The sequence below is a fragment of the Bos mutus genome, chromosome 11 (assembly GCF_027580195.1).
Source record: "Bos mutus isolate GX-2022 chromosome 11, NWIPB_WYAK_1.1, whole genome shotgun sequence".
Lineage (NCBI taxonomy): Eukaryota > Metazoa > Chordata > Mammalia > Artiodactyla > Bovidae > Bos > Bos mutus.
The window spans coordinates 5,713,245-5,735,326 of record NC_091627.1 but is presented as its reverse complement, the minus strand read 5'-3'; the positions used below and the strand labels follow the sequence as shown (position 1 = coordinate 5,735,326).

Here is a 22,082-nt window from a genome sequence, read left to right as displayed (position 1 = left end):
GAGTTGGTGATGAACAGGGAGGCCTGGTGTGCTGCAGTCCATGGGGTCATAGAGTCAGACAAGACTAAGCAACTGAATTGAACTGAACTGAATGGATCCTCCTCCCACTTCTACCTTCCCAGTCTCAAGCAAGAACATCTGATAGTCCTGAGCATGTTTAGAAATTTATTCCTATTTTCTTTAGAGTTTTTCTGGGAAAGGCTACTAAGTTTTATCAAGTGTTTTCTCTAGCATGTATTTATATGAGCATATGGCTTTCTCTCTTGGTTTACTAATTTTAATGAATGGAGAATATAAGAGGACATCTCCTGGGGGTGGGGGAAGGGAAGGCTTCTCTCTCAAGTGATGTTTGCGGATGAGACACAAATCCTTGGTCACAAATATCAGGTTAGAACCTCTGCTTTAAGAGCAGAGAAAAGCCAGCAGCAAAAGCAATTTTTAGAGTTAATGGAACCGTGCAGACGTAAGGAACCATTGTAGGATCCTGCCTAGGGTGACTTCACTGCTGGGAGGAAACATGCAATGGGAAAGACCGGATTTTTAAAAACCCGCATGTCCCCTTTTATCTCAGGACTTGAAAGGCACTGGGGAGAGGTTTCCACGTCAGCAGCCATTGAAACCTCACAACCGCGGTAATGAGCCTGTATCACCACCCATCCCATTTTACAGATGAGGACACTGAGGCTCAGAGAGCCAAGGTTCTCCCAGCAGAGCCAGGGCAAGGCAGCCGCGGGGCTGAGTCCCCAGCCGGGCACTCCCGGGCACGTCCACCAGGTGGGAGTGAGCGCCCAGGGACGGAGCGGTCGGGAGGTGGGGTGCTGCCCGCCGTCCGTCCCTCCCTCCCGCAGTGGGGCCCGCCCGCCGAGGGGAGGCGCGGTCCGCGCCCACCGGAGGAGCCGGACACGAGGCGGGCGCGCAGAGCCGGGCGCGCACGGCTGAGCGCAGGGTCGTCGGGGGGCCCCCGACCATGGGCACGGCGGCGGCGCTCCTGCTGAGCCTGGCGCTCCTGGCGCCGCGCGCGGCCGGAGCGGGCATGGGCGCGTGTTACGACGGCGCGGGGCGCCCGCAGCGCTGCCTGCCGGTGTTCGAGAACGCGGCGTTCGGCCGGCTCGCCGAGGCCTCGCACACGTGCGGCCGCCCGCCCGAGGACTTCTGCCCGCACGTGGGTGCCCAGGGCGCGGGGGCGCCGTGCCAGCGCTGCGATGCCGCCGACCCCGCACGCCATCACAACGCCTCCTACCTCACCGACTTCCACAGCCAGGACGACAGCACGTGGTGGCAGAGCCCGTCCATGGCCTTCGGAGTGCAGTACCCCACCTCGGTCAACATCACCCTCAACCTTGGTAAGCGCGCTCCGGAAGGGAAGCGGGGGCGGGGGGGAGGGGGCGGCACTACCGCCCCCTTGTCCCCTTTCCCACCATCGCGGGCTACAGGTCCCCTGGGTTAGCTATAGGATCCAGATGGGGGGCAGGGGGCGTTGCTCAGGAATGGGACAGCGAGTCCTGGCCTGCTGCAGTCCATGGGGTCTCAAAGAGTCCGCTGCTACTAGGCGACTGAACAACCACCACAGCAGGAATGGGACCTATGTCCGGAGCTATCTGAAAGGATAAACTGATGGGTGTCCCTTGGGTCTGGGAGGGGTGGGAAGCCTCCTGGGAGCCCTTTACAGAGCAGTGGATTTGGGTGCCAGAGCCGTGCCAAGATTGTCCATCCTAGACCCAGAGCTGTTCTGGGTGAGGAGGGGGGTGACCCACCTGGGGTCAGCTGGTCGGCTATCTGGGGCCTAGGCTCCTCGTCCTGGCTTAACGGGTGCCTTCCGGGGTTCAGTGAACCCCTGAGGTTGTGTGCCGTCCCTGGGGGTGTTCTCGGGGATGGAGCCAGCCTGTTCATCCCAGGGAGGGTTATCTTCAAGGCAGGAGCCAAGTTGCACCGGGCTGCCGGGTAACTGGACCAGATGGCCTGGCCCCTCTGCTGTGTCCAAGCCTCCCTCCACCCAACCCCAGGCCAGGGCGCAGGAGCCCTCGTGTGTGTTCACTAGTGGCCAACTCTGCGACCGCATGGACTGTAGCCTGCCTGGCTCCTCTGTTTGTGGGATTTTCCAGGCAAGAATACTGGAGTGGGGTTGCCATTTCCTACTCCAGGGCACCTTCCCGACCCAGGGATCGAACCCATGTCTCTTGGGTCTCTTGCATTAGCAGGCGGAGTCCTTACCACTGCAGTGTCTGGGAAGCCCCTTAGGTCCCTGGCAATCAGAATCCAGAGTCTGGACCCAGCCCTTCACTCCTGGCACTGCCCCCATTGCAGGGAATGGAAATAAAACATGCCCTCCTGGCCTCCCACCCCCTCCAGACCCCTCTCAGGGAGGGAGTGTTTCAAACTGTCCCTACTCCCTTATCTGTGGGTTCAAAATCTCCCAAAGCTTTGAGAACTCAGAGTATTTTTATACACTCATTTTGGCTGCTCGACCTGCCCTGAGGCTATTTATAGACCTTCTTGATCCTAGAGTGAATAGTCATACGTTTGGTTACTGAGATGTTATTTGAATATGGCTGTTGGCCCCAGACCCAGCTGGGGGTGTTAACACAGTCCATGGTAAAAGGACTGTATCATCTCTCCAAACTCTGGAAAGTTCTGAATTCTACACTACATCCAGAGCCTGGATAAAGAATTACGGGAATGTATCCCTATTTTTCAGATGAGAAAATTGAGGTTCAGAGAGGTTAAGTCTTTGGCCCAAAGACACAGAGCTGCTCAGTGTTACCGGCCTCTGTGTACATCCAAGAGCCGAGCATAAACTCCTTGACATGAGTTCCACCCACCTGTGGAGTCTGTTCTTCCCAGCTCTGGGTGACAGTGCCTTGGGGAGGGCTGGGAGATGGGACTGAAGTGGTGGGTGGGGGAACCCTGAGCCTTCTCAGAAGAGCAGGCTGGTGCTGACTGCCACCCCAAGAAGCTCAGTTGCTCTGGGGTCTTGACGGGCCTTGACACCTCCCATTGACCTGCCAGGCCTGCCAGGTGGGGCTTGTCGATGGAATGGGACAGCTGGGATGGGGCAGGGTCTCTATCCAGGAGGGCGACAGGAAGCCAGTGTGGGGAGAGAGGCTGGGGGAACTGGCTGGACTGGCCTGGCAGGACCCCAAGGCCACAGGAGAAGGAATCTGGGACTGGGTGGAGGCTGTGGGAGACACTGTGTTCCGTGACAGAGGGTGTGGGGTTGGCTGATGTGGGGCTTGTGTGGGTGGAGCCCAGGGCAGGCACAGATGAGGCGGCAGGGGCGGGGAGCATCGGTGAGTTTCATCTGGGGCACTTCCTGTTTATTCTCGCTGTGTGCAGGGCCCTGTGTGGGGCGCGCGCACACGCACACACACATAGACACACCATACACATGTGCACACATGGTCACACACGCTGCATGCACGTGCACACACACACCACACACACATGCAATACACACCCCGCACATATGCACTTACCACACACACACACACACGCACACATATACACCATGCACCACACACACCATGTACCACACACACACACACACACGCACACCATTGTTCTTCCCATGTATTCTCGGTGTGTGCCGGGCCCTGTGTGGGGCACACACACACAGACACACACACCTTGTTCTTCCCATTGTGTTGTGTTGTACAGCACCAGGCAGGCAGGAGGGGCTCTGGAAGGGTCTGCACAGTGAATGAATGAGTGAGTGACAGCATCACCTCCTCCATCCTGTGCTCTGGGCCCAGCTCAGGGCTCTCTTTTGCTGCCTTGAGGACTCAGAGCAGGCTTTGCCCTCGGGCCCAGCACAGCCACTCGCTGCGTGACCACCACCCCCTCCCCGTGCCCTGTCAAATGGGGTGAGAGCCGCCCCTCCTGGGGTGGTTGTCCCGGCCCCCCGGCTCAGGTCGGCCCAGTGCTTACAGGAGCTGGGGCCGTCCTTGTGTGTGACCAGGGGCCTCTGCTCAGAGCGGCTCAGGCTGCGGCTCCCCTTGAAGGCGGCCTCTTCCAAAGGGCTTGAGAAACATTCGCCCAGCAGGCTCCCAAAACACGTCCTGACCCTGGGTTCCGTCTATGCAGGAGGGGTGCTAGGGACCCACAGCAGCCCCGGACGTGCCCCGTCTTTGGTTCCATTCCACTTTGGTTCTCTCTACCCCGAGCCACGGATGGCACAGTAACGGGGAGAACAGGTCTGGGGTCTTCAGGAGCTCCCAGTGGGGGCCCGATCTCAGAGGAGGTGGTTGGGGGAGCCTCTCCCAGCCCTCGGGCCGCCTCTACCGACCTCACCCCCTCTCCTTGGGTGGCAGCTCGGGAGTGGGGGCTCGAGTCTTCTGGAGGGAGAGGGGTGAGGGGCGGGGGAGGGACAGGCGGCCGTCAGCCCTGGAAGGAGGTCGCCGCTTTCCCAGCCCCCCACAAGCTTGCAGACATCTGCTCCGAATCCCCGAGTCCAGTCGCCCAGCTGAGCCTTCCTGTCTGGGATGAAAGGCAGCGGTGGGGGCTGGCGGCTCCTCGGCCTCCACGGAGGCCCTGGGAAGTGGACAGGCTGGAGCCGGGGGTGGGGAGAAGTGTGAGGGGGGAGGTGGATGTTCATCGGGGGATCCTTCCCATGTGCTGGGAACCCCACCAAGCCTGCACCCCCATCCCAGCACCATCTGAACCTGTATAGACAGGGAAGCTGAGGCTCTGAGCGTGAAATCAGTGCCTAGGGTCCCACCGGATACCTTGGGACCCTCCCCACCGTGCTCTTGCCCTTGTGGAAGGTAAGCGTCCAGGTTAGGCCCGTCAGAGCCTCAGCCTTTGGCTAGGCTCCGGTCAGTGGGGTCTCCCTTCTGCTTGTCCATTTTCTTAAATTCCCGAGAACCTTCTGGAAGGACCCTTAAGTCCCTGAGCGGGTGAGCCCTGAGCCCCCGAACTTGGGGAAGGCTGCAGGGGTGTGGGGGATGGGCTCCTTGCTGGGGGCTGCCCAGGGTGGACCAGTTCTCTGGCATCCAGCATCCGGTCAGCATCTGCCCTGGCATCATGGAGCAAGAAGATAAGCTAGGCCCCTGGAACCGTGTGGATGAAGATTTACGCTCTGGGGACATACCCAGAGTGGACCTCCTAGAGATCTGAAGGGTGGCGGGAGCTGAGAAGGGAGGACCTTCCAGGTCAAGGGAACTGCACAGGGGGACTAGGAGGCCGCTCTGTGTGTTCTTGGAACCGGCGGTCTGGCCGGCCAGAGTGGAGGGAAGGAGAGGACAGCGGGGCCTGGCCCGGTGGGAGGTGACGTCAGAAGGACCTGCCGGCCCCTGTGGAGCCCGACGCGGGCTGCGTCTTCTGAGCCTGGCTCCACTGCGTCTTCCTGTCGAGTGGGCGTCCGTGTTTGCATTGGACCAAGTCCTCCTTCCTTCTCCCTGGGGGCTCTGGCTGGAATGCTGGGGCCCCAGGCAGGTCAGGGGGTCAAGGCAGCAGCCACGACTAGCTTCCACCACAGAAGCGGCCCCCCACGGCCCTGGGCCCAGCTGGCCCTGGCCGCCTCGCCCGGCTCTGGGCTCAGGATGGACCCGGCTGTTGTAGGAGCGGGAAGTCCCCAAACCCAAGAGGATGCAGACAGGCTCTGGATCGCCCCCTCTCCCCAACTCTGGCTGCGTCACCTCCACGTCAGCAGGGCCCATGATGGCCAGAGACTGCCTCTGTCCTCTCGGTCTTTGCCTTTGCTGTTGCATCGGCCGGGATGACTTCCTGTTCCCGACTTCTCTCGGATCACCCGTATCATTCATAAAACAACCGAGTGCCTACCACGTGCCGGTCCCTGTACCAAGCCCTGGGGATGCAGCAGTGGACAAGCTGCTCTCTCCCCTGCTAGGCTTTGAGATCACCTCCTCCAGGAAGCCTCCAGGTTCTGGCACTGGGCAGAGGGCCTGCCTCTGTGTTCTTGCAGCCCTAACCTTCCCTTGTCCCAGTTTAGATCATGAGCTGAGCTTTTGGTTCGTTCGTGTCCATCCCTGGCTCCAGGCTGCAGGGAAAATGCCCGTTTTCACAGCTGTCCCCCAGCACCCAGGGCAGGGCGCCCTGTGCACTGGCGCTGTTGGTTGGGTAGGTGAATGGAAGAGCAGCGAGCGTTTAGTCACGTGTGTGCCAGGGACTCTTCTAAGTGCTTTGCGGTCATTTATTCACGAATCCATCTTACTGTGATGCCCGTTTTGCAAATGGGGAAACTGAGTCACTCCGCTCCAAACACACACCCAGTTCACACGAGGGAGGTTAGGTATTTCACACAAGGCCACAGAGCCGGTAAGCAGGCAGCGGAGCTGGAATGTGAACCCCGTTCATGACGGCCGCATTGTGTTCCTCCCAGGAACAAGGAACCTGTGGATGAATGCGTGAATGAATGACCACCGACCCCCCCAGCCTTCCAGATAAATCCTGACTTCTGAGCTGTGGCCTCACCCTTCCTCCTCGCCCTGCCTCTCCTGCCCAGCCCGGGGCTCCAGCCGCTTCACCCCCACCCTTCCCCTGCTCTCTCTCGACTCCCCACCAGCCCTGCCACCAGCTGTGCCCTCTCCCCGTCTCATGCCCCCTGGCTTTGTCAAGTGGGGTCATGGTCGACATTTGGGGCTCCGCCTGCACCTATAGCCCAGGCTCCCACCTGGACCTTGACTGGGTCATTCAAGCGTTCACCGGAAAGTCAGCCCTTGAACGTCGCGCGGGGTCCGAAGATAAAGGCGCCGTGTAAACCATGCCCGAAGCAGCATTATCCACAGTATCTGGGGCCTGCAAGTAGCCCGGCGTCCACCCACGAGTGAACAAGCGAAATGTGCCCGTAGTCACACAACGGGATGCTTTCAGCCTTAAAAAGGAAGGACACCCGGGTCTGACCCCTGCTGCTACGTGGATGAACCTCGAGGGCGTTATGCTCAGTGAAATAAGCCAGACACAGAAGGATAAACGCTCCATGATTCCACTCATAAGGGTCCCTAAAAGAGTCACGTTCATAGAGATAGGAAGGAAAATGGTGGCTGCCAGGGGCTGGGGGCGGAAAGAAGGAGTTAGTGTTCAATGGGTATGAGGTTTCGGGAGAAGGAAAAGTTCTGAAGATGGAAGGCGGAAATGGTTGCACAACAATGCAAATGTGCTTAATACCAGTTATTCATGTGCTTAACAATGATTAAGATGATAAGTTGTATGTGTATTTAAAATTCAAAAGTAAAAGCATCCTTCTTTCCCCTGGTGTCTCACCTACCAAAGCAAGGAACTCAGGAATCAACTGCAGTTCTTCCCTCCTCATCCTCTGACTTCAGCGTTCACCAGATCACTAGACCACTCTCTGGAAGTTTCCTTGTCTTTGCCTCCCTCCCCATCATGCCCACTCAACCCCTCACGTGTTTCCTGATTTATTGCAACGGGCTTCAATATCCTGCCACGTCTCTTTGCAAACATGTATTGGAAGAAAAACTATGATGAACCTAGACAGCATATTAAAAAGCAGAGACACCACTTTGCCAGCACAGGTCCATATAGTCAAAGCTCTGGTTTCTCCAGTTGTCATGTTCGGATATGAGAGTAGGACCATAAAGAAGACTGAGTGCTGAAGAACTGATGCTTTGACATTGTCGTGTTGGAGAAGACTCTTGTGTGTCCCTTGGACTGCAAGGAGATCAAACCATCAACCCCAAAGGAAATCAACCCTGAATATTCATTGGAAGGACTGATGATGAAGCTCCAATACTTTGGCCACCTGATGCAAAGAGCCGACTCATTGGAAAAGACCCTGATGCTGGGAAAGATTGAAGGTGAAAGGAGAAAGGGGCGACATGATGATGAGATGATTAAATAGCATCACCAACTCAATGGATATGAGTTTGAGCAAACTGGAGGACACAGGAGCCTGGCATATTGCAGTCCATGGGGTCACAAAGTGTTGGGACATGAATTAGCAACTGAACAGCAATAACAACAACATTTCAGTCACATCTCTGTTCAGACTAGACCTCAGAATCCTTCTTAACACAAAGCCATAGGAAATAATCAGACAAAACCTGTTCACTCTCTCCCCAGGTTAGACAATAAACTTGGCAATTTTGATCCATATTTGGGGTTTAGACTCTCGGCCCAAAGATGAGGGAACTGTCATGGGCCCAGCCCTGATCCAGCCAGGCTGTCATGGTGTCTGGTGCTGTGACAGACACCCAGCTTTTCACGGGGATTCTAGTTCTAGTTTAGTCGCTCAGTCGTGTCCGACTCCTTGCCACTCCATGACTCCCAGCATGCCAGGCCTCCCTGTCCATTACCAACTCACGGAGTTTACTCAAATTCATGTCCATCGAGTTGGTAATGCCATCCAGCCATCTCATCCTCTGTCGTCCCCTTCTCCTCCTGCCCACAATCCCTCCCAGCATCAGGGGCTTTTCCAATCACTTCATGGGAAATAGATGGGGAAACAGTGGAAACAGTGTTAGACTTTTATTTTTTTGGACTCCAAAATCACTGCAGATGGTGACTGCAGCCATGAAATTAAAAGACGCTTACTCCTTGGAAGGAAAGTTATGACCAACCTAGATAGCATATTAAAAAGCAAAGACATTACTTTGCCAACAAAGGTCCATCTAGTCAAAGCTATGGTTTTTCCAATGGTCATGTATGGATGTGAGAGTTGGACTGTGAAGAAAGCTGAGCGCCGAATAATTGGTGCTTTTGAACTGTGATGTTGGAGAAGACTCTCGGGACTCCCTTGGACTGCAAGGAGATCCAACCAGTCCATCCTAAAGGAGATCAGTCCTGGGTGTTCATTGAAAGGACTGATGCTGAAGCTGAAACTCCAGTACTTTGGCCACCTCATGCGAAGAGTTGACTCATTGGAAAAGACATTGAGCTCCAAATTGCCAAGAGCTAGCCTGATTCATTAGAAAAGCCCCGATGCTGGGAAAGTCGAAGGCAGGAGGAGAAGAGGACAACAGAGGATGAGATGATTGGACAGCATCAGTAACTCAATGGACGTGAGTTTGAGCAAGCTCCGGGAGATGATGAAGGACAGGGAGGCCTGGCGTGCTGTAGTCCATGGGGTCACCAAGAGTGGGGCTAACACGGGGTGGGAGAGGCAGAGAACCGTGGACAGCCAGGCCCCAGGAGCCCTCTGTGGCGCCCCTGCAGGCCGGGAGCGGCTCTCCCCACCTGGTTCTCATGCCCTTGATGGGCAGGGCAGACACCCCCGCGTTTCCAGCTCAGCTCCCCACCCTACCCCCTCCAGCCCCATCCCCAGGCCACTGCGCCCCAGATGGCTCCAATTAAAGGGCTTTGTTTTGTTTCCATTTTCCCAAAATAAGCCTCTCCTTCGGAGCTCCCTGTGCTCGGCCAGCGCCGGATGTGGGCCGGCCTGCTTCTCTGACTGCCCTGGTGTCATTCCTGTCGGGCTTTATGGCCCAGCTGGCTGGAGAGGACAGGGCCGGGTGCCGCTGGTGCTGGCTTGGCTGACTTCAGCGGTTCTCAGGGGGCACCGGCACCCGCTTCCTAGGCAGCCCTGAAAGGAGGGGTGTCTGGTTCGGCGACTTTGGGGCCGACAAGCCTGCGGTCGAGTAGAGACTCAGCTGTTTTCCACGTGACCTTGGGCGAGTCCCTGTCTTCTGCCCAAGCCTAGGGTTCCTCGTTAGCGAGACGCACACAGCGATGGACACGTTCGGGGGTCTCTGAGATACAGTGTACGTAGAGCACTTAACAAAGTGCCTGGTGGGACTTCCCTGGCGGTCCAGTGGTTAAGACCCCAACCTTCCGATGCAGGGGGCACTTGTTCAATCCCTGGTTGGGGAACTAAGATCCCACATGGCTTGTGGCCAAAAATACATAAATGCAAATTAAAGAAGACTTAAAAAAATAATACAAGGTGCCTGGCACATAGTAGGTACTCAGTAAATGGCGGCTGCTGTTAAACAGACTTATTCAGAGGTCGTGAAGAGCAGAAACTCTGTGACAGCCTCAACCATGTTGTCGGGCTTGCCTGTCTCCACTTGCTCACTGGATTATACCCTCCTAGAAGGTGTTAATAAAAATCATGCTTCATCTGGCAAGCATTTATGGAGCACCTACTGTGTGCTGGGCTTCCTAGGTGGTGCCAGCGGTGAAGAATACTCCAGCCAGTGCAGAAGACCTAAGAGACCCAGGTTTGATCCCTGGAACGGGAAGATCCCTGGAGGAAGAAATGCCAACTCACTCCAGTATTCTTGCCAAGAGAATCCCATAGACAGAGGAGCCTGGCACGGGCTATAGTCCATGGGGTCACAAAGAGTCGGACATGACTGAGCATCTGAGCACATACTGTGTGCTGGGAAGATCCCCTGGAGGAGGAAATGGCAAGCCAACTCCAGTATTCTTGCCTGGAAAATTCCATGGACAGAAGAGCCTGGCAGACTGAAGTCCATGGGGTTGCGAAGAGTAGGATACAACTGAGTGACTGAGCACGCATGCACTGTGTGCCAGACACGATGCTCAGCACTGAGGATTCACTGCCCCTGTCCCCAGGGTCACAGTCTAGTGGGAGGGACGTGCAGGTCTTTACAGAACAGGGTGAAGAGACTCGGGGAAGCTGGGGAGCACCAGTGAGACACCCAAACCCACAGCCTGTGGATGAATAGCCATCAGGAAGGTTGGAAGAAGGTGGTTCCACCCAGGACTCAGGCTGAGGCATGTGATCAGTCTGCTAAGCCAGTGGGATGAGCAGGGATGCATGGTAGCCAGCCAGGTGAGGAGCAGAGGGAACAGCATTCTAGGCAGAGGGAACAGCATGTTGGGTGGCTGGGAGGTGGGAGCCATGTGGTCCTGAGCAGTGTCGCCCCCCCCCCAGTTAACAGTTCGGGATGACACCAGTGTGTTCCCAGCTTTCTTGATGGGAGCACAACTGTCTCAATCACCTAAAGCCCTACCGGCCCCACAGCTTGCAAGGGTCTAGGTCAAAGCTGCAGTTTTCATTCTTGTTGCTGCTTAGAAGACCTCAGTTCCTTTCCCAGCCTTTGGGCTGCCTTTGGCAGGAACCTTTTCATCACAAAGCAGGGATCACCCTGCTTTCTTCGCCCTTCTGATTAATTCTTGTAACAGAAAGTCGCTGCCGTGCCTCTGTGATGTTCCTGTGTCTTCTCTCGCCTCCTGGCTTGGCAAGGAAAGGGAAAACCCGTGATGTTTCCGCGCGTGTTAAGTTCCTCATTTGCATGAAATCTCGGTGGCTGCCTTTTTCCAATCACGCTTCTCGCTGCCAGCTACCTTTTAAGTGGCTCCAAGCTCCCCTCCTGCGAGGTGTCTGGCTGGATGTTTACAGAGGAGCCTGGGTCGGTGGACCCAGGACAACCTCCACGAACATCCTTTCATGAACGCACGTCTGGGGCGGGTCCCCACCTGGTTCCAAGGCCTGACGCCTGCTCAGAACAGAAGCCGCCACCCCAGACACTGGCTCTGTGTGGGACACATGCTTTCTTTTAAGGGACTCGGAGTGGCAGTGCCAAGCTGTGCTGTAACTTTGAAAAACATCTTAAAACAGAACATGGCAAGGCGGTTGCTTTTTAAAATTTTTTTTTAAAAAATTTGTGTTTTCTCCAGTTTTTAAATTAGAACAAGCTTTGTGAGAAAAAAAAAAAACTGGGAAAATGCAGAACAATTGAAGAAGGAAGAAGAGTCCCCGAGTCCTCTGCCCTGAGGACAGTCATGCTTACGCGTTTGATGTCTTTCTTTTCTGCCTCTTCTTCGGGGATTTTTAAATATCATCTGATGATTCCGAATGTAGGATCGTTTGTCTCCTTTTTTCATTCAGCATTTTGACTTTCCCACGTAATATAAACTCATTGTCAACTGTTCCGGTGGATTCAACCAGCCTGTGAGTTTATGCTCTACAATTTATTGAACCCTGATGGTTCCAGTTTTTCCCCTGTTATAAAAGCAGTTCCTTGATGAACTAACTCCTCGATTTAGGTTCAGTGCCTTGTTTGACTTCCCAGAAGTGGGATTTTCTTTTCTTTTTTTTTTAACCAAAGACCGAGAACATTTTTATGGCTTTTCATCTGTGTCGCCACGCTGCATTCCCGAGGGACCAATATATATACTTTGGCCCCAATTTTTCTTTTATTGTGGTAAAATGCATGTAACGTAAAATTTATTACCATAACCTTTTTTAAGTGCGGAGTTCACCGGTATTAAGTACTTTCACGTAGTTGTATAACCATCACCACCATCCACCCACCGAACTTTTTCATCTTCCTGAACTGAAACTTTGGGATTGGAATGAAAACTGACCTTTTCAGTCCTGAGGCCACTGCTGAGTTTTCCAAATTTGCTGACGTACTCAGTGCAGCACTTTCACAACATCATCTTTTAGGATTTGAAATAGCTCAACTGGAATTCCATCACCTCCACTAGCTTTGTTCGTAGTGATGCTTCCTAAGGCTCACTTGACTTCACATTCCAGGATGTCTGGCTCTAGGTGAGTGATCACACCATCGTGATTATCTGGGTCGTGAAGATCTCTTTTGTACAGTTCTTCTGTGTATTCTTGCCACCTCTTCTTAATATTTTCTGCTTCTGTTAGGTCCATACCATTTCTGTCCTTTATTGAGCCCATCTTTGCATGAAATATTCCCTTGGTATCTCTAATTTTCTTGAAGGATCTCTAGTCTTTCCCATTCTATTGTTTTCCTCTATTTCTTTGCACTGATGGCTGAGGAAGGCTTTCTTATTTCTCCTTGCTATTCTTTGGAACTCTGCATTCAAGTGGGTATATCTTTCCTTTTCTCCTTTGCTTTTTGCTTCTCTTCTTTTCACAGCTATTTGTAAGGCCTCCCCAGACAGCCATTTTGCTTTTTTGCATTTCTTTTTCTTGGGGATGGTCTTGATTCCTGTCTCCTGTACAATGTCACAAACCTCTGTTCATAGTTCATCAGGCACTCTGTCTATCAGATCTAGTCCCTTAAATCTATTTCTCACTTCCACTGTATAATCATAAGAGATTTGATTTAGGTCATATCTGAATGGTCTAGTGGTTTTCCCCACTTTCTTCAATTTAAGTCTGAATTTGGCAATAAGGAGTTCATGATCTGAGCCACAGTCAGCTCCTGGTCTTGTTTTTGCTGACTGTATAGAGCTTCTCCATCTTTGGCTGCAAAGAATATAATCAATTTGATTTCGGTGTTGACCATCTGGTGATGTCCATGTGTCAAAATTCTCCAAACTAGGCTTCAGCAATATCTGAACCGTGAACTTCGGGATGTTCAAGCTGGTTTTAGAAAAGGCAGAGGAACCAGAGATCAAATTGCCAACATCCACTGGATCATCGAAAAAGCAAGAGAGTTCCAGAAAAACATCTATTTCTGCTCTATTGACTATGCCAAAGCCTTTGACTGTGTGGATCACAATAAACTGTGGAAAATTCTGAAAGAGATGGGAATACCAGACCACCTGACCTGCCTCTTGAGAAACCTGTATGCAGGTCAGGAAGCAACAGTTAGAACTGGACATGGAACAACAGACTGGTTCCAAATAGGAAAAGGAGTACGTCAAGGCTGTATATTGTCACCCTGCTTATTTAACGTATATGCAGAGTACATCATGAGAAACGCTGGGCTGGAGGAAGCACAAGCTGGAATCAAGATTGCTGGGATAAATATTAATAACCTCAGATATGCAGATGACAGCACCCTTATGGCAGAAAGTGAAGAGGAACTAAAAAGCCTCTTGATGAAAGTGAAAGAGAAGAGTAAAAAAGTTGAGCTTAAAGCTCAACATTCAGAAAACGAAGATCATGGCATCCAGTCCCATCACTTCATGGGAAATAGATGTGGGAACAGTGGAAACAGTGGCTGACTTTATTTTTCTGGGCTCCAAAATCACTGCAGATGGTGACTACAGCCATGAAATTAAAAGATCCTTACCCCTTGGAAGGAAAGTTATGACCAACCTAGACAGCATATTAAAAAGCAGAGACATTACTTTGCCAACAAAGGTCCGTTTAGTCAGGCTATGGTTTTTCCAGTGGTCATGTATGGGTGTGAGAGTTGGACTGTGAAGAAAGCTGAGCACCAAAGAATTGATGCTTTTGAACTGTGGTGTTGGAGAAGACTCTTGAGAATCCCTTGGACTGCAAGGAGATCCAACCAGTCCATCCTAAAGATCAGTCCTGGGTGTTCATTAGAAGGACTGATGTTGAAGATGAAACTCCAATACTTTGGCCACCTGATGCGAAAAGCTGACTCACTGGAAAAGGCCCCGATGCTGGGAGAGATTGAGGGCAGGAAGAGAAAGGGACGACAGAGGATGAGATGGTTGGATGACATCACCGACTCAATGAACATGGGTTTGGGTAGACTCTGCGAGTTAGTGATGGACAGGGAGGCCTGGCATGCTGTGGTCCATGGGGTCGCAAAGAGTCGGACACGACTGAGTGACTGAACTGAACTGGACTGAAACTGTCCCCATTAAACACTCTCGCCCCCTTCGCTCACCGTTCTACTTTCTGTCTCTATAAATTCAACTACTCTAGGGCTCCCTTCAGCAGTACATATACTGAATTCAGCTACTCTAGGGACCGCATATAAGTGGAATCACCCAGTATTTGTCCTTTGATGACTGGCTTAATTTGCTTCACATAATGTCCTTGGTGCTCATCCAGGCTGTAGCATGTGTTAGAATTTCCCTGCTTTTCAAGTCTGCATACTATTTCATTGTGGGATGAACTACATCTTGTTTCTTCATCATCTATCCATGCACACCTGTGTTGCTTCTACCTCTCGGCTGTCGTGAATAATGCTACTGTGAAGATGTGCGTCCAAATGTTTCCTCAAGACCCTACATGATTCTCTGGAGTATATCCTCAGTCGTGGAATTGCTGGATCATATGGTAATTTTATTTTTAATTTCTTGAGGAACCGCCAAGCTGTTTTTCATAGCAAGCGCATCATTTTACACTCCTACTAACAGTGCACAAGGCTTCCAACTTTTCTACATCCTCGCCAACGCTTCGTATTGTTATCTGCTTTAAAAAAAATAATAATAATAATAGCCATCCTGGGCCCTTCTCTGGTGGTCCACTGATTGGGACTCCATGCTCCCAATACGGGGGGCCAGGGTTCAATCCATGGTCAGGGAACTGTATCCTGCATGCTGCAACTGAAGATCTCACATACTGCAACTAAGAGCTGGGGCAACCAAATAAATTTTAAAAATAGAATAAAATAATAGCCATCCTAATGGATGTGAGGACCAATTTTTAAAATATATAAGACAAATTTATGGAAACATAATTTACCATACAATGCACCCAATTCAAGCACACAATTCAGTGCTTTTTAATATTATTCATAGAGTTGTATACTCGTCACCACACTCCATTTTTGAACATTGTCATCACCTCCAAAGAAACCCTATACCCATTAGCAATCATCTCCCCCCACGTATTCTCCCACCCTCGAAACCCTGAAAACGACTAATCTACTTTCCATTTTTCTGACCGTGCCAATTTGGGACATTTAATATAGGTGAAATCATACTGTATGTAGTCCGTGGGATTAACTTCTTTTTATTTTTGACTATGCTGGGTCTTTTTTGCTGCTCGGGCTTTTTCTCTTGTTGCAGAGAGGGGGCTGCTCGCTAGTTGCGGTGTTCGGGCTTTTCACTGCCATGGCTTCTGTTCTTATGGCGCACAGGCTGGAGCGGGCTTCTAGCTGTGTGTACGGGCTTAGTTGCATGTGGGATCTTCCTGGACCAGGGATGGAACCTGTGTCTTCTGCACCGGCAGGTGGATTCTTTACCACTGAGCCAACCAGGGAAGCCCAGCTTGCTTTATTTATCATATTGTTTTCAAGGCTCATCTCCACTGTAGCCTGTGTCGGCTCTTTACTCCTTTCTCTTGCCAAATAATATTCCTTTGTGTGACATACCACATTTTATTTTTTCATTTATCTGTCAATGAATGTCTGAGTTGTTTCCGGTGTTTGGATTTTATGAGTAATCCTGCTGTGAGCATCCGTGTGGAGGTTTTTGTGAGGACGTATGTTTTCATTTTGCTTGGGCACACGCCTGGGAGTGAGATTGCAGAGCCACATGGTAACTTTATTTTAACCTTTTAAGAAACCCCCAGACTCTTTTCCAAAGCAGCTGCACCATTTTACACTTTTACCAGCTGTGTCCGAGGCTTCCAGTTTTTCCACATCCTTGCAAACACTCCTTTTTGTCTTTTTATTATATCCATCTTAGGGGAGTGAAGTGGTATCTTGTTGTAGTTTTGGTCTGGGTGGTCATGTTAAACATCTTCTCCTGTGCACATTGGCCATTTAAATATCTTCTTTGGAGAAATGTCCATTTTTTCAGTTGGGCTGTCTGTCCTTTTTTTTTTTTTCTTTTGGTGGAGCCGCATGGCTTGCAGGATCCTAGTTCCCTGACCAGGAATAGAACCTGTGCCCCCTGCAGCGAAAGCACCAAGTCCTAATCACTGGACCCCCAGGAAAGTCCCCAATTATCTTTTTATTTTTGAGCTGTAAGAATTCTTTATACATTCTAGACAAGTCCCTTAACAGATACATGCTTTGCAAATATCTTCTCCTATCCGGTGGGTTGGCTTTCCATTCTTTTCAGGTGTCTAGAAGCACAGGAGTTTTTGATGAAGTTCAGTTCGTCTGTTTTTCCTTTTGTCACGTGTGCCTTTGGTGTCCCATCTAAGAAGGCTTCACCTAACCCAGGTCACGAAGATTCACTCTTTTGTTTTCTTCTAAGAGTTTTATAGATTTAGTTCTCACCTTGGGCCAAGATGTTTTAAACAGAAGACTGAAGTGACTTGTCCTCAGTGGGTGAGGAAGACTGTGGACAGTGACGGGGGCAGCAGCAGCAGGGCAGGCCTCCTGGGGTATCCGAGACCGGGCAGAAAGGCCAGGGGGAGGAGGTGGATGCAGGAAGGGGACCTTGACAAGTTCTATGCTGCTCAGTCGTGTCTGACTCTGTGCGACTCTACGGACGGCAGCCCACCAGGCTCCTCGGTCCAGGGGGACTCTCCAGGCAAGTATACTGGAGTGGGTTGCCATGCCCTCCTTTAGGAGATCTTCCCAACCCAGGGACTGAATCCATGTCTCTTAAGTCTCCTGCGTTGGCAGAGTCTTTGCCACTAGTGCCACCTGGGATGCAGGTTCAATCCCTGGGTCGGGAAGATCCCCTGGAGAGGGGAATGGCTACCCGCTCCAGTATTCTTGCCTGGAGAATCCCATGGACAGAGGAGCCCGGCAGGCTACCGTCCAGAGCATCGAAAAGAGTCAGGCACGACTGAAGCGACTTAGCACGCACACACACACGACTGTTAAATTGGGAGATAAGGCCGTAGGTCCAAGAGATGGAGACTTCTCTTGAGAAATTTGGATTGAAGAGAAGTTAGATGGAAGCAGAGGGAAGAGTGGAGTCCCAGGGGAATTGCATTAGGATTGAGGGGGCTTGAAACAGGCTTGTGTCCAGACTCCAGGGGTCTGAAATCACTGGGAGGGAAGGAGGTAAAAAGGCACAGGGGGGACGTCTGGCTTTGTTGGGGTGTAGTAAAAGAAATAACTTTCTAATGGCAGAGCGGACTTCAGGATGTGGCACTATCCCATTGCTGGAGCGATCTGAAGCAGAAAGAGGTGGCTGAGTCAGGGGTGTTACACTGCTGATTGCTGTGCGGGGAGGCAATTGGCCTAATTAAGGGATGGCAAATGCCTGGGAATCATGCCAGCATTGTCCTCTCCAGTGTCCCTGACAGGCATCACTAATGGATCATGGCATGCCCCGCACAGTGCTCCAGACAGCCTCTAACGATCCATCCAAGATAGTTTCTGCAGCCCAGCCATTCCGTTCTCCCCGGACCAGGATTCTGACTCTCCCTTCCCTTCTGTAAAATGGGCCCATGTCTCCCCACCGCAGGGAAAGCTTACGAGATCACCTACGTACGGCTGAAGTTCCACACGAGTCGACCCGAGAGCTTTGCCATCTACAAGCGCAGCCGGGCAGGGGGCCCCTGGGAGCCCTACCAGTACTACAGCGCCTCGTGCCAAAAGACCTACGGCCGGCCCGAGGGCCTGTTCCTGCGGCCGGGTGAGGACGAGCGTGTGGCCTTCTGCACCTCCGAGTTCAGCGACATCTCCCCGCTGAGCGGGGGCAACGTGGCCTTCTCCACCCTGGAGGGCAGGCCCAGTGCCTACAACTTTGAAGAGAGCCCTGTGTTGCAGGTTAGAGGGGAGTGGGGTTGGGGGGTTGAGGGGAGGGGCTGGCCCGGACACTCAGGTCCAGGGGACCAGAGGGAAGGCTGAAAGAGCAGGAGGACACGGTGGGCGCTTCGACATCCCCTGGTTCTTAGATTCTGAACAACAGAAGCTTTTGTTGTGCCTAAATCTTTTGTGAATGGCTGCTAATGAAAGAGATGGAAGAGGGTGCCCTGTGACAGCCACCAACTCAGTTAACCCCTTTCCCCTGGGGAAACAGAGGCTCAGAGCAGGGAAAGGGACTTTCCAGGGGCGCCTGTGGGTGGGTGGAGGGGTCCTGAGGGTCCTGACTCCTAGCGGGAGCCCCTGCCAGAGCTCCCCACTCTGGGATGGATGGCCGTGCCTGCCCCGTGTGTCTCCAAGGGCTGTGACGAGGACGAAAGGAAAACGTGAAAAGCGCCTGAGTTTGGACTCGTGGAGTCGTGGTTTCCGTGCTGTCAGGCGGAGCTATCCGACAGGACTTCTCGCAGTGACAGAAGAGAATGATCCCAAGCTGCACGGTGCGCTGGGGGTTGCCACGAACCACGTGTGTCTGTAAGAACATGTGAAATGTGACTAGCCCGACTGAGGGACTGAATTTTCCACTTTATTTTAATGAATTTTAATTACTAGCCCCATGGGGCTGGCTGCTGCCACCTTGGACAGTCAACAAGAAGGTTGCCAGCAGAGTGAGTGGCCTTTAAGAGATGCTTATTCACCCTTTGAAGATGAGATCGTAGAAGCTCATTGATCTTATCTCCATGACTGTGGCAGTGGGTGTGCACCAGGTCCCCCTGTCTCGCCCATCTGAGTCCATTCAGGTTTCTGACCCCGCTGGTGTCGGCACCGCCTGGGACAGTGAATCCACCTGGATCTGTGCCATCTTGGTAGCGGGGGCCCCTGTCTTCTTGCCCCATATGTCCCGGATGTTATCCCTGATGGAGAAACAGCTTTTGCAGAAATGAGCCCGTTGCGGCCCCCCAGGCAGAAACCAAGGTCAGAGAAAGAAACCAAGGTCAGAGACAAAGAAAGGCAAGGCCACCCTCCCCTTCTGTCCCCTCTGGGTGCCTCCAGGGTGGTGCTTCCTCTAAGGACGGGGAGCATTTGGGGTGGGGGTACCCAAGGATGTAATCAATTGTGGTGTTGGAAAAGATTCTTGAGAATCCCTTGGGCTGCAAGGAGATCCAACCAGTCCATCCTAAAGGAAATCAGTCCTGAATATTCATTGGAAGGACTGATGCTGAAGCTGAAGCTCCAATACTTTGGCCACCTGATGCGAAGAGCCAACTCATTGGGGAAGACCCTGATGCCGGGAAGGATTGAGGGCAAGAGAAGAAGAGGGTAATAGAGGAGGAGATGGTTCGATGGTATCACCAACTCAATGAACATGAGTTAGGGCAAATTCCTGGAGATAGTGAAGGACAGGAAACTCTGGTGTGCTGCAGTCCAGGGGCCACAAAGGGTCAGACACAACTGAGCGACAGAAAAGCAACGAAGGGTGTGTTCGTGTGACTGCTGCGTCTTGGATCCCTCTGTCCCCCGTGGAGGGGGCCACAGGCCTGGGGTAGAAGACTGGCCCTCTGCAAGGTGCTGCCTGGGGCAGAACCACTGCTGCCTGGAGCCGAAGCCCCCGCCTCCTGCTACTTACCATTGCATTCTGGCCCCCGGCTCTGTCCAAAATCAACGCGAGAGCCCACTTGCGGTTTTAACTGGGCCATTGCAGAAGTTACAGAAGCCCATTGCGTGTGTACATGGGGTCCCCAGTTTGCCCAGAAGTGACCTTCAGGGAGTGACCCGTACAATTTGGGCTAAGGGAATAAATTCCCCTTCCCTCTCCCAGCTCCCTTCCTGGTGTCTCAGGGAGAGTCTGATGCTGTTCCCGTGGTCATTGTCTTCACAGACTGATGAGCAGGTCATAGGCTGCAAAACAGATGCAGGAACCCAGAGGAGGGCCACTGCAGGCCGAGACCTTGGCGGGTCATTGCCCTCTGGATTCCACTGATATGATGAGGGCGTTGCCGTTACATGCAGGAAGGCAGGCTACCTAGTGGCTAAAGCTGGGACCCTGGGGGTCAAACACGAATCCCAGCTCCTTGCGCACCAGCCCTGCAACTTGGAAGCACAGTACTTACCTTCTCTGAGCCTCAGTCTTTCAGATTATGTTGGTCAGTCGCTAAGTCGTGTCTGACTCTTTGCGACCCCATGGACTGCAGCACACCAGGCTTCCCTGTCCTTCACTATCTCACTCCCTCCCAGTGTTTGCTCAAACTCATGTCCATTGAGTTGGTGATGCCATCCAACCATCTAATCCTCTGCTGCTCACTTCTCCTGCCATCAATCTTCCCCAGCATCGGGGTCTTTTCCCATGAGTCAGCGCTTTGCATCAGGTGCTTCAGCCTACTCATCTGTGAAACATGGCTCAGAATAAACCCTCCCCATGGGGTTATTGTGAGGACCTAAGGAGAAGGCGATGGCAACCCACTCCAGTACTCCTGCCTGGAAAATCCCATGGACGGAGGAGGCTGGTGGGCTGCAGTCTGTGGGGTCGCTGAGAATCAGACACGACTGAGTGACTTCACTTTCACTTTTCACTTTCATGCATTGGAGAAGGAAATGGCAACCCACTCCAGTGTTCTTGCTTGGAGAATCCCAGGGACGGGGGAGCCTGGTGGGCTGCCGTCTATGGGTCGCACAGAGTTGGACACGACTAAAGCGACTTAGCAGCAGCAGCAGAAAGTCATAATCACACAGTGTCAGTTATTGCACCTTCCAGCTTAGACAGCAGTGATTTGAGTTCTCTACAGGCACTGTCTCCAGACAAAGAAGACTCTTAGAGCATCAGCTGTGCTCTGCTGTGTTCCCACCCAGGCCTTGTTCCTTGCTTCTCAGCTGCTTCAGGGACCGGCGAGCAGCATCAGCAACACCTGGGCACGTGTGGAAATACAGAGTCTCAGGCCCCACCTCTGATCAGAAGCTGCTTTTTAACCAGATCCCTGAATGTACACTGACATTTGGGAAGTGATTCAGAGAATGACACCCCCGGGGGAGCTGACAAACTCCTCCGAGCACTAAGGTCCCCTCTGAAGTTTTCTGGTGCCAGAACATCTCCTTTGCTGAAGCATCCTCAGGCAGAGGTCCTGGGCCCCAGGCCACGGGCTTGAGAGTTGCTGAGCCTGAGGGGGACCGGAGAGGCCTGCTGGCCTGAGTCATGCTGGGGTGAGAAGTCAAGACTCTGCCAGGAGTTCATTTCCTGTCCTGATGGGCCTGATTGCTAAACCAGGGGCTCCTGGGCTGAATTAAAAAGGTGATTAACATTCAGCTGGAGCCACCTCTGATTGTGACAGTGGGCCGATGAAAATGTCAGCCTTCACGTGGGCTCTCCCCCACCACGTCCCCGCCAGCTCTTCCAGGGGGAAGCCTCTCCTCCCGCCATCAGCAAGCATTTACCAAGTTGTCTGCCCTGGGCCAGGCAAAGCCTGGGGCTGGGGATGCCTCCGAGGACCCCGAGTCCCTGTTCTCGTGGGATTGTGTTCTGGTGAGACACGTCACCTGGGGCAAGGGCCTTGTCTGTGGGAGGCTGCTCCTTAGCCCATGAGAAGCCTGTAAACCCAAGGCCCTGGGACGCGCCCTCCCTTGGCTGACCTCTAGAGTGGCAGTGCAGTTCTACTGGGAGGAGTCAGGGGACGCGCACGACACGGTTTTAAAAGGGCTGCTCCAGCCCTTTGCCCAGCACCTCAACCACGTGGCGGACTCCACGCCCCGCCCCTAACATTGGTTCTTCCTCCTCCATCACCCTCCTGGGACCGACGTCATCCCTTGTCCCACTTCACAGATGGGGAGTACCTGGAGTTTCCGAGCTGCTTCCCCGAAGTTGCAGAGTCA

General features: G+C 52.8%; 1 protein-coding gene across 1 annotated transcript in view; it reads left to right on the top strand.

Moving 5' to 3' along the window:
• The first annotated feature begins 894 nt into the window (after positions 1-894).
• The window catches only part of LAMC3 (laminin subunit gamma 3), a 67,856-nt gene continuing 46,668 nt past the window's right edge, over positions 895-22,082 (top strand). Inside the window, exons 1-2 of the mRNA XM_070378832.1 lie at positions 895-1,343; positions 17,884-18,188. Coding sequence (XP_070234933.1) covers positions 968-1,343; positions 17,884-18,188 — 681 coding nt within the window. The 5' untranslated portion in view covers positions 895-967. The remainder of the gene's footprint in view (positions 1,344-17,883; positions 18,189-22,082) is intronic.